At 47.3% G+C, this 11,517-nt stretch overlaps 1 protein-coding gene across 1 annotated transcript; it reads right to left on the bottom strand.

Annotated features, from left to right (window-relative positions):
- Nucleotides 1-1,660: 1,660 nt before the first annotated feature.
- Nucleotides 1,661-3,471, bottom strand: LOC124705855 (protein IQ-domain 26-like). The gene is made up of 3 exons (XM_047237551.1): nucleotides 3,160-3,471; nucleotides 2,415-2,588; nucleotides 1,661-2,322 (listed from the first exon to the last, which is right to left on the bottom strand). Exons 1-3 carry the CDS (start codon nucleotides 3,469-3,471, stop codon nucleotides 1,702-1,704), a joined length of 1,107 nt encoding a protein of 368 aa, XP_047093507.1. The 3' UTR covers nucleotides 1,661-1,701.
- Nucleotides 3,472-11,517: the final 8,046 nt, after the last annotated feature.

The raw sequence follows: 11,517 nt of genomic DNA, 5'->3' as shown, positions 1-11,517 counted from the left end.
TTCCCGCCGCCAAACAGTTCAACACATAGGACAGCCTCGTCTTGGCCCTGACGGAAGAAAACAAAAGTTCAGTTTGCTCTTATACAAAAATATTTTAAGATCTAAAAGTTGCTCGAAAACTGATAATATTAATCTTAGATTTCTTGCATTTTGTAAGATGATGGCCAAATGCAAGTTCTTTGCATGGCTAGCCCTGCACGGCAAAGCTCTCAAGGCTGACAACCTCGCGCTCCGGAGATGGCCTCACGACCCAATCTGCAAGTTGTGTCATATCCACCAAGAGACGGTGCAACACCTCACCCTTGACTATCACTTCTCCACGGAACAGATCTTCACTTGGAATGGGTCATTTGGCGTCACACTGCCTCCGGGCGGGAAGTCACTCAACGATTGGTGGGATGAGATGATCTCCCACCTCCCGAAGGAAAAGAAGCGGGAGGTCAGTGGGGCGATCATCTACTCCATGTGGGGCGTTTGGAATGTGAGGAACATGCCGGTGTTTCGGAACACTGCCTTGCAAGCTTGCAGCCAGCGGCCGTGGCGCCTCTCGTTAAGGAGGACATTGTCCATAGGGCGTACTCGCACACCCAGGACCTCGGAGACGGGAATGCAGGCTAGCGCCCACCGGCTTGCTGCTAGTTTCCTTTGTTTCTTCTTGCCGTTTGGTTCACTTGCGATCCTTTTGTAATTAGCTCTATTTCTATCTAATCGATTGGCACTTCAATTGCCCGTTCCTTAAAAAAAATCAACCCAAAAGAAAGAAGATATACATATGACCCATGTGGCCGTCTTAGGCAAGCTACGATATCGAGCACCTGCCTGGTACTGTACCCCGTCGGTGACATTAAAGCCGTGTGGAACGAAATATATATGGAGATGGACAAGGACGTGATCTTCGTCCCCGTCGTCCAAATCTGCACCGGCATTGAATCTCTGCCGAACCTCTCTACTAGCGTGTCATGTCAACAACTCAACATAGCAGACAGCCATATGATGAAACCATCTAGGACTGCCCCTTGCCATTTTCACAATCGCTGCCTCCTCCTGATGCTTCACATCAGAGCAAGGTAGTACGTACGTCTGCTACATTTAAGCGATCCATAAAGAGGTGCGGTTGAGTGGCATTGCCGGTGCTGTACGTACGAAACAACCACAAAGCTTTGTCTTCACTGCCAAGGATCTGCGAGGAACGGAGCTCGGCCGTATGTCCATTACTCTCCAGCTTCTTCTCAGTTTCCATGCCCTTTGTACCTCTTCGTCAGTACCATCTGACGAGCTACAGTTTTTGCAGATTTTTTTCTACCTTAGTTTTTTTAGAGGAGGCGTCGGTGTCATGTGCTACTGTGGCCTCTTTTTCCCAAACGGTTTCAGAATTGGCATTGAATTGTGGAAGGACCCAAACAAGCAATCACAATGTTGAATTCAAGAACTTTGGCCTCGTTTTCTCAAAATGGTTTTGCAGAAGCAGAACGGATTTTTATTCCCTTCTCCATTCTTTGGCATGCTTGAGCTTCACTGGCAGTACATCTGATGATGATAATGGTGTGCCATGAACTAAGCATCGGTTAATCCTACATACTACTACACTATTACTAATATGTACCCACATGATGTTAAAAGCTTTGTTCTTCTCCCTCCTAATACAGTAAGTTTCCCCTCCTAATTGATCAGTAGAGGTCGGATCTGTCAATGGAATGAGGATCACCAGAGCTGGTCGAGGTAGTAGTCTCTGGTCACCTCGTCGCTGATCTCGGAGTAGTCCTCCACGCGGCTCGTGGCCTCCGAGCTCTGGAAGCTGAAGCTGTCCTGCGTCTGCTGGTACTGCTGCGGCGGCGTCGTCTTCCTCGACACGGCGCGGCCAAGCGCAGCTTGCTTTGGCTCGCCTGGCGCGGCGTGACGCTGCCGCGGCGCGCTGTGGCACCGAGTGCGCGCCACAGACGAGGCCGTGTCCGCCATGTACCGCGGGCTGCTCGACTCCCGCCCGCCGCCACCGCAGGAGGGCCGGGCTTTGGCCGGGGAGCCGCCCACGGCCGGGAGCGCGCCGACGCTGAGGCGGGGCGTGTTGTGCGTCGTCTTGGGCAGCTCCCGCGCCTCGAGCTCACGGAGCTGGAGGCGCGACGGCGGCTTGCAGAAGTAGTGGAGCGGGGAGGCCACCGGCGGAGCGGAGTGCGGGTCGGCGGCGTACCGGACCGGGATCCGGGACGACCGGGACCGCAGCTGGCACGTGTCCATCTCCACGATCCGAGGGCTGCGGTCGAAGCCAGCGTCGCCGCCCTCCGACAGGCGCCGCCGGTGCGCCACCGGCAGCAACGTCTTGCGCTCCTACGCGTCAACAAAAAAAAGTTCAGTTCCATCCGCCAAGCAAAAGCTGCTAGTCCATGTCATGAAAAACCATTGCCGTTAGAAATCCTCACCTGTTCGATGGATCTCCGGGACGACGGGTTCTTGAGAGCGTGCGAGGAGGCCTGGAGCCTCATGAGCGCCTGAAGACGGTGCAGCGTCCTGGCCGTCTGCCTCCTCACCAGGTAGCCGCGCACCAGAGCCTGGAGCTTCACCAGCGATTTCAGGGCACGGAGCGCCTTCCTAGCCTGCATAGTCGCGGTACAAAATTCAAATTTTCACATTGACATCGGCAAAATTCAAACTGTGACATTGAAGAATTTAATAGTAACTGCGATGACGAGTGCATGGAGTAGGCTCGTGTCACGGTGTGCAGCTAGGAGTAATGCTACACATACGCGCAGATTCTCTACGGATCGCACCTACGGACAGACGTGGCTATGGTGTTGTAACTAAACAAATGTATATCCTCAGCAGCAGCATGTTAAACAAATGAGCAGTACTACTACGAGCTAACGACCCGGGCAGAGGAAAAGACAAGCAGGCGTTGCAACAGGATGCAAGCAAAGCCAAGTCAAATCTAGCGGCCAATGCAAATGCAGAGGAATCTGCCAATATCCCGTTCATCTATTCATCAACCGCTTAGAACTGTATCGAGAGATAAACAAAGATAATACTGGTATGCCGAAAGTCACCTAGTAGCAAAAAGTTTAAACATATGCAGCATGTTCATCAGAAAACCCGATTGTTTTGAAGAAGACGCAAGATGCAAGAAAGCGAGAAGCCATGAACAGCACAGCAGGGTGAGTCGTATCGTACCAGGTATCCTCTGAAGGCCTTCTGGATGAGGACGGCGGCCTCGACGTGGCGGTCCTGGCCGCAGCCGCAGGGCCTGACCTGGTAGAGCTCCCCTGCGACGACGGCTGTGACGGAGGGCCGCCGGCTGGCGTCGGCGACGCTGCTCCTGGCCTTGGCGAAGCTCCACCGCCTCCTCTCGATTGGCGGCCCAGCGATGGCGGCGTCGCTGTGCGCTGCCGCGGCGTTCCGCGGGAGCTCCTTGCCCCGGTCCCTGTCCCCTTCCTTCTTTCCGCCTGTGAGCACCTTCTTGAGCCACCTCATGGCGCGGCCCATGGCGTTGCGGTTGGGAGGCTATCTGCAAGAAGAACACCGCGAGAGATTGCGTCAGGGGAGTGCGAAGATTCATCAAGAAAGTTAGAGAAATGGTACAAACTGCAAGGAGAGGAGAGGAAATGAATGCTATGTGTGCGTGGGAACCTGTGGAAACGAGTTTCTCGAACGCTGAAAAGCCGGAGCAAAAACAATGAAGCGGACACCGCGAGAGATTTGAAACAGCAGCTGGAGCAAAGCAAAAGGCTCCTCTTTTCAACCCAAGCAAGCAAAAACAAAAGTTTTGTGGGGTGGTAAAAGAGGAGAAGCCTTTACAGAGGTGTGCGGCCAGGAAACATGGGACTGGGCAGAGAAGGAAACCGAAAGAGGAGATGAGAAAAGGAGGGCGTTGTGCTCTGCTGGACCTCGACTGGCCCAAGCAGAAACGAGCGAGCGGCGTAGAGCCAAATGGCAGCGGAGTTGGTGGAATAGAAGCAGCGTCGCCTGCGTGTTGGCCGGAAGAGGAAACCTGTTTTCCGGGACGCCGAGCTTTTCAGACGGCAAACAGGGAAACACACTGCAAGAAACACGAAGAAGAGCAGCGGCTGGGGTGGAGAGGAGGATTGTGGGGGAGAGGGACGCGTGTTGGGCCTCACCGGTAACAACGTAGGCGTCAGCGTTTCACAGGCGGAGGGGTGGGTGAAGGGAAGATTCCTCCGAGTTGCCCCCAGCAGCAGGTTCTGCGATGCGAGACCGAGCGCAAGGCAACAAAGGGTAGGGCGAGGCCGAAACGAGCGACACGAGCGAAACGAAACGGGAGTTCAAGGAAATGGGAATGCGAACACAAACTTGCAATGATTTCTCACCTCGCCTCAAAACTCTCGTCGCCAGCAAGTGGGCCGCCGGATCTCATCGCCGGGCGCGGCTTTTGGAGCGCAGCTTGGACGGAGGGAGGGTCTGGCCAAGAGCTCGAGCCAAGATCGGATCCGGCAAATGATTATATTTCCGGCGCCGGGAGAAGTGGTGGTCGAGTGCTGGAGATAGGATAGGTGCAGGGGACGAGATCGTGGAGCCGTATCGCCTAGTGCCCAGCGCCCTACGCTACTACCCAGGACTTTACCCGCTTCCCGGTTCCCACACTGGGTGCGAGCGCGCGCGCGGCTCTGTGCTGTGTGTGTGACGAAGCTGGGAGAGAAAGCGTGATCCCTCCCTCCGGTGCCGCGATCTCTCTAGCCCGCCGTACCACCAGGTGCTACAGCAGCAGGTACCGATGGACACTGAGGGCAACCTCGTGTTTAGTTGCCACTATGAGTTTGAAACCCTGAACAAATCGCCGGTGTTAAGCCGGAGGAATGAGAGGATGAGGCCAAGTCATCATGCCCCTTATGCCCTGGGCGACACACGTGCTACAATAGGCGGGACAAAGGGTCGCGATCTCGCGAGGGTGAGCTAACTCCGTAAACCCGTCCTCGGCTCGGATTGCAGGCTACAACTGATCCGGTCAAATTAATGTTTATCGGCCTCTACATATGGTTCGGCCGGCATTGTACGCATGTCTGGACCATCATGACCTGTTAACAACCAGAGCTAGTTTTTGCTGCATCCGTACGTATTCGTTTTTAAGATATGTAATGTGTTTTTTAGAAATCCGTCGGATATGGATGCGGATGCGGATAGTGCTCAAGCGCATATCCGGCAAATACGGTAGAGGATATGGTATGATACTATCCGACGGATACGGATTATCCGAGATACTCAACGAGGATAACTCAAAAATTAGTCCAACCCAAAATATTTAGACAATATAGTTAGACAATATGCTATTAGCACGCAATTTGCTTTGTTATATGAATAGGTGTGTACATTTAGCTATAAACCATAATTACAAACATATTTTATATTTTACATAAAGAAGCATACTTCTATTTTTATTTGTATATTTTCTTAATAATCCGTTTTCGATCTGAGTCTGGTCCAAATCCACTCCATATCCATAATCCGATATAATCCGCATCTGAATCCGATCATTATCCGTTCCGATCCAAATCTGTCATAGAAATAAGGTAAAGAATATGGTAATAGAAATGTCTGATTCGATCCGATCCGTTTACATCCCTAGAAAAGAATAGCTAATTTGATTCATAGGATAGAAAATATATAGAAATCGTGAAAGCATAGAATTGAGTTGTCATGCCTAATTGAATTCTACGGAAAGATGAGTATCAAAATAGTTTTTCATGAGGTATGAACTAATATTTTGTTTCTATAGGATTTACAATAAAAATTCTATAAAATTATTTTCTATAGGATATATTCCTAGAATTAAACAACTAGTATTCGGAAAATTTCCATACAATCAAATCCTACACCATACCTACGTAAATCCTATGAATTAAAAGAAAATAAGGGCTTATTTGATTCAAAGGATTACGAAACCACGAAAATAGGGAAAAAACACAAGAAAAGTATGTCACGACATATGAAATCCGATCGGAATAAAAAACGCATGAATTAGTTGCAAACGTTGTTTGGTTGCCCCATAGGAAAAATGCCCATAGACTCCACCAAGTATGAGTTTCCGGGAACTACTCTCATGACCTTAAAAGGACCTTCCCAGCTTGAAGACCATTTGCCAAAATTTATAACTTTCAAACGAACTGGTAGGACTACTTTCCACACTAGGTCGCCAACTTGGAAATTCTTCAACCTCACCTTTCTATTATAAGCTCATATTGCTCGTTAACTTATCCTTCTCTATGTGCTCATAGCAATTAAGAGATTGTCGGCAACCTCATTAATGTTGTCCATCATCAAATTATGAAAATCCACTGTCGATAAATCATTCTGCTTTGCAAATCTTCAAGGAGCTATATGAAAAACAACACGATCAACATGGTAGCCATATGCTTGTTGTGCTAACTCGTTTGCATTCCAATTATCTTATCTAGAAATATGAGCAATGCTAAAATAATCAAGGTAGGAATTATATCTAGACATTTATCAAGATAAATATTAAGTGATTTCGTCAAAACATCGGAACACCTTGGATATTTTTTGTACAACTAACAATGAACCACCGAAAGCCTCAATATGTGTAGCACCTACAACAATTAAAAGTTCAAGCCTGAATAATAAAGCTTGATTGTTTGTGCAAAAATATTCTAAGCGGCATGAGGCTTCAAAAATAGCGTCATGGGGAGATATATAAACAACACCAACACCTTGGCCATTGGTACAAACTGAACCATCAAAGTGTTACCTCCTTGGTGCTAAAGAGACGAGGTTAATATAAATATCATTTTCATTGTCAATCTGATGTTGAACAATAAAGTTAGCAACGATTTGGTCTTTCGTAGATTTCAAAGATTCGAAGCCAAACCATACTCAATTAAAGCATAAGCTCATTTACCAATCCTACCGCTAATAATTGGTATATGCAACATATATTTATTGACACTGGTTTGACAAGTAATGCATATGCTAGATAATAAATAGTATCTCAACTTAGTACACATGTAATATAGGCATAAGCATAACTTATCAATAAAGATATACATTGCCTTAGCATCTAGTATTGCCTTAGCATCTAGTAAATGCCTACTCAAATAAGTGATGACATGCTCCCTCCCTTCGGTTTCTTGAGTTAAAACAACGCTAATGACACCCTCCTCTGCAGCAATATAGAGCCTAAAATATTCTGCATGTTTGGGCACTTTTAATACCGGAGGGATAGATAAACAAAGTTTAATTTTTTCAAATGCCTCTTGATGTTTTGTCCCTAGGTAAAATCATCATTGTCCTTTAACCGAAGAATAGGAGTAAATACTTCAATCTTTCTTGACAAGTATTCTATCAATCTCCTTAGATAATTAACGTTGCAAGGAAATTTCCGCATATCTTTTTTGCATGTTGGGGCTTGCACATTATGGATAGCTGACACACCAAAAGCACACTTCAAAGGATTAATCTCGAGTCTATATTTACTCATCCTCTCAAAAGCTAAGCGTAGATCGGTTAAATGAGATTTTTTAGCATCCGATTTGACAACGGTATCATCAATGTAGACTTCTAAGTATGACTCCAAAGAAATCATGAAGGATTAAATTCATAGCTCATTGATATGTCACACCTACCTTTTTCAACCCAAAGGCCATTAAGGTCCACTCAAATAAACCAATAAACCCGGGACACGAAAAGTTTGTTTAAACACATCCTCTTCTGCCATGAAAATTTGATTGTACCCCGCCGTTGCTATCAAGAAAGCTATTACGGAGTAATTTTATTACCAGAGGCGTCATTAAAATTTTGTTAGCCGTGGACGAAGTCGACTTGAGAGTAAAGAAGCAACGTCAACGATGCGTACCAAAGACTGAATGAGTCGCGGGTGTGAAAAATCAAAGATAGATAGAAAAAATACTGATGCCATCATAGTCACACCCGGGGTACGTGAAGCACGGGGATTAATATACACACGCAGCGGGGCGCCGGGACCAAACTGGTTTCGTTGCCCGCGCAACCGACGGCGGTTTTTACAATAGGCGAGGCAAAACCCAACGGTGGCGCACCTTGGGCCACCACGAGCCACGCACGGCGCGGCTCCAGACACGTACGGCAGTGCTCCGTGACGCCATCGCGCGTCATCCCCGTCGAATCGGGGAATAAAGTTTTTAGTTCGTCAACAGTAGTCGGATCTCCCCGTACTGTGCCCCCATACCGGAGATCCACCGCATCCTACGAAAAGTGGTATCGGTACCTTGGAACAGAGGGAAAATACAGTATATATACGAGAGGTGCAGGAGGGAGATACCTATAGATACGGCGATTCCCACACAGGACCGTACGTATTGCATGACTCAGCCAGCAGCGTAATTACTTGGCCGCACGTACGAGTTGCACGCTTTCGGTGTGGCACTGTGGAGATGCACCGAGAGTTGGCACCGGAAACCCCGTGCGCACCTACTTTACGAGACCGGCCGGCCGGCCGGCCGGAAATCGCAATGAAGGCAAGGCTAGGTAACGGTGCCATAACGAGTCGACGGCGAGTCCGGCCCGGGCCGAGGCGGGCGGACCAAACGGCGTCAAACCGATTCCGCCGCGCGCGGTTGCCTCAGCAGCATCAGCAAAACATGTGGCTGTGCTCAACACTATATGCTCACAATGAGTTGTAGACCTGGCACCGTAGGCCATGGCGTTGCAGAACCGCTTGGCCGGGCACTGCAGGCTACCACGATCGAGCCCCTGCTGCATGCTGTTGCTTCGGTCCGTAGGCCTGGCGGTGAATCCATCCATGGACCGACCGCGCTCAGCGTGCCGGGAAATTTATGGAACCAGCATGCATGAACCGTGAACGCATGAGCAGCTGGTACTCCGGTGTGCTATCGTCATGCTTCGAGCGAGCCGCATAAATGTGTTTTGGGTACGATCGAGTAATTGAATGAACACGCTAATTTATTCGAATCGGCGAGGTAGCATGTACTGACCGAGTACTCCCTCCGTCCACAAATAAGTGGACATCTAGCCTTCTAAGGAAATCCACAAATAAGTGTACATCTAAACTTTTTGATATATTTTTTACGTTTAGGCCCCTAGTGCATGCCTTGATCCCAGCCCCCATTAATCATTTTTGGTTTCTCAATGTTGTTTTATTGGTTACTAGCATGCACAACATTTATTAGCGCCTAAATCAAAGCATCTTCTTAATTAATGAGCAGGAATGAGGAATTTTTTTACAAAAAATTTAAGGTCTCTTGAAAACCGCGCGCGTCCACTTATTTGTGGACGGAGGGAGTATGTGGGATATCTACACGATAGGTGACGTCGTCAGAGGGCCGTGCGCCATGTCGTACTTCCTCCATGCATTAATACAAGGTCACATTGTTTTTTTCTGTCAAACTTTTATGAATAATATAGTCTACCAAATATAAGTCATACATTATCTAAAAATATATCACCGAAAAATTCGTTTAAATGTTCATCCGGTGATATAGTTTTTCAATGATATAGTTTTTCAATAACATGCAACTCATAGTCTGCAACTCATATTCGGTTGATCAAATTATTAGCTAAAATTTCCTTAGAAAACAAAGTGGCCTTGCATATAAAAATGGAGGGAGTACTTTAATTCCCGGTAAGATTGAAGATCTAGTGATATCGTCATGGTCTTATAAATTATAATCCCTAAACCCTAAGACATTGTTTACTTCTAAGATATTTATGAGGATGGGAGGGGATTATTCCGTATCCCAGAAAATCTCCACTAGTCCGTTTACTTCTCCGGTTTTGAACCAAATAATCCTGAGATATCCCCTCTCATCCCCACATTTTTTGAATACCAAATCCCCTTTCATTCCCATACCCATTGGGAAGAAAAATGCTAGAGAAGTAAACAAGACCTAATGGAGAAAGTATAAGTCAATACGACGGGAAGTATGTTGTGAAACGGAAGTCGGCACGAGCTCGGAGTTGCTACTCATGTAGCCCGTTCTGCGCTCTGCTGGCCACACTCACATAGGCTTGTCCACGGTCGGCGTGCCGGAACTGGCTCAACCTCGGCCACTTCTTCCGGTTTCGACGCTGAAAATTTTCAACCACCTCCCAGGTTTATAGGGACTACAAGAATCTAATCATAAATTTAACCAGTATAACATAAATTATACAACATATAAATTATATTATTCGAAAATATAATATTTTAATAAATATTTTGTAATGCATATCATGTACTACTTAAGATCTAAGGATACACGTTGGACCCATAAATCGAGATAGAATGAGTACTATGTAACGAGAGGACTAAGAACTTCCACAATGCATTGGCTCTTACACGTTATTCTAGGCGGTGTAACTTAGAGACGATGCATTGTTTTTAAAGGTTGCATCGGAATCCCTCTTTGATCCATAACTTTTTCTGTGTCTGTTTAGTTTTTGGAGAAATTGTTGTTTGGAAACATCGGCGTAGGAACCGGCGGCGCCGGCTCTTCCGCCGGAAATTTCCAGTGTGCCGAAAACATTTCGGTTTGTGCTGAAAGCCCTTATAAAACAGGGTTCAGCGAAACCGGAACATTTCCGCGGAGGGAACCAGCAGGCCGGCCTTTTTTCGGCTCATGCAAAAAAATCGGCAGCCTTTCCGGCTGGCTAGTCTGTGCGCTAGAACATGCCGGCGAAAAAGCTGGTTAAGCCGATTTTTCTGCCGGTTTGGTTCGCAGGATTTTTTTAACGGCTATATTTCTCCTTGGACTATAAATAACCCATCTTTGAGCTAGACAGGGTTAGGTCAGCCATTCATATCACATCCTTGCTCTCTCTCTCTCTCTCTCTCTCTCTCACACACACACCATTATTGAAACACTAAAAAGCTTGAATCTCCCATTCTACCTAACCAAAGCCAAATCTCTTTGGTAGAAAGCAAGAGGAGGTCCCGATCTACGTTTCAACACAGACAAATCTCATTCCCTCTTGCTGGTTACTCTTGGGTTTGTGGAAACCCTAAGCACCTACTGTCACTCGGAAGCATCCGGGCTGTGGATTTTCTCAAAGAATGTTGGTGAGCCTTTGTGGCATTGGGAAATCCTTCATGAGATCCCTCACCTCTCCAGTGTGACGTACATTCCTCCCAAGGAAGGGAACACGGAAATACATCTTTGTCTTCGCGTACTTCGGTTATTTCTTACTGATATCTTGTGTTATTTACTCTTGTGATAGCCATCATTGTTGAAGTATCTTGTACCATCATGTAGGTTTTCAATCATAATGATGAAAGATGCCTATATTTTAAACCGCGATAAAAATGAGTGTTTTTACCACTCATTATGGGCAGTTGTGGATGCAATCTTAACACTGATGGGGGGTGGCTTGCGTTGGATGGCACGAGGTGGCGATGTAACGCCTCCTGGAGGCAGGGAGAGGCTCGGAGGTTGGCCATTGTATGTTCGGGTTCCTGGTAGCCAGCGACGGTTGGACCTATTCTTCTCATGTTTCTTTCTTGTGTGTGTGTGGGGGGGGGGGCAAGGGTGCATTTGCACTGATATGGGTGGGTCCCTTGATCTGGGTTCCATGGTCGGGGGCTAGTTT

This window comes from Lolium rigidum, chromosome 4, assembly GCF_022539505.1.
Source record: "Lolium rigidum isolate FL_2022 chromosome 4, APGP_CSIRO_Lrig_0.1, whole genome shotgun sequence".
NCBI lineage: Eukaryota > Viridiplantae > Streptophyta > Magnoliopsida > Poales > Poaceae > Lolium > Lolium rigidum.
This window is presented reverse-complemented; position numbering and strand designations above follow the sequence as displayed.

Coding starts and splice junctions, on each gene's coding strand:
- LOC124705855 (XM_047237551.1), bottom strand. CDS start 3,471: ATGGGCCGCGCCATGAGGTGGCTCAAGAAGGTGCTCACAGGCGGAAAG. Junction 2,589..3,159: donor AGGCCTTCAGAGGATACCTG/GTACGATACGAC, acceptor GCGACTATGCAG/GCTAGGAAGGCGCTCCGTGC. Junction 2,323..2,414: donor CCCGGAGATCCATCGAACAG/GTGAGGATTTCT, acceptor GTTGACGCGTAG/GAGCGCAAGACGTTGCTGCC.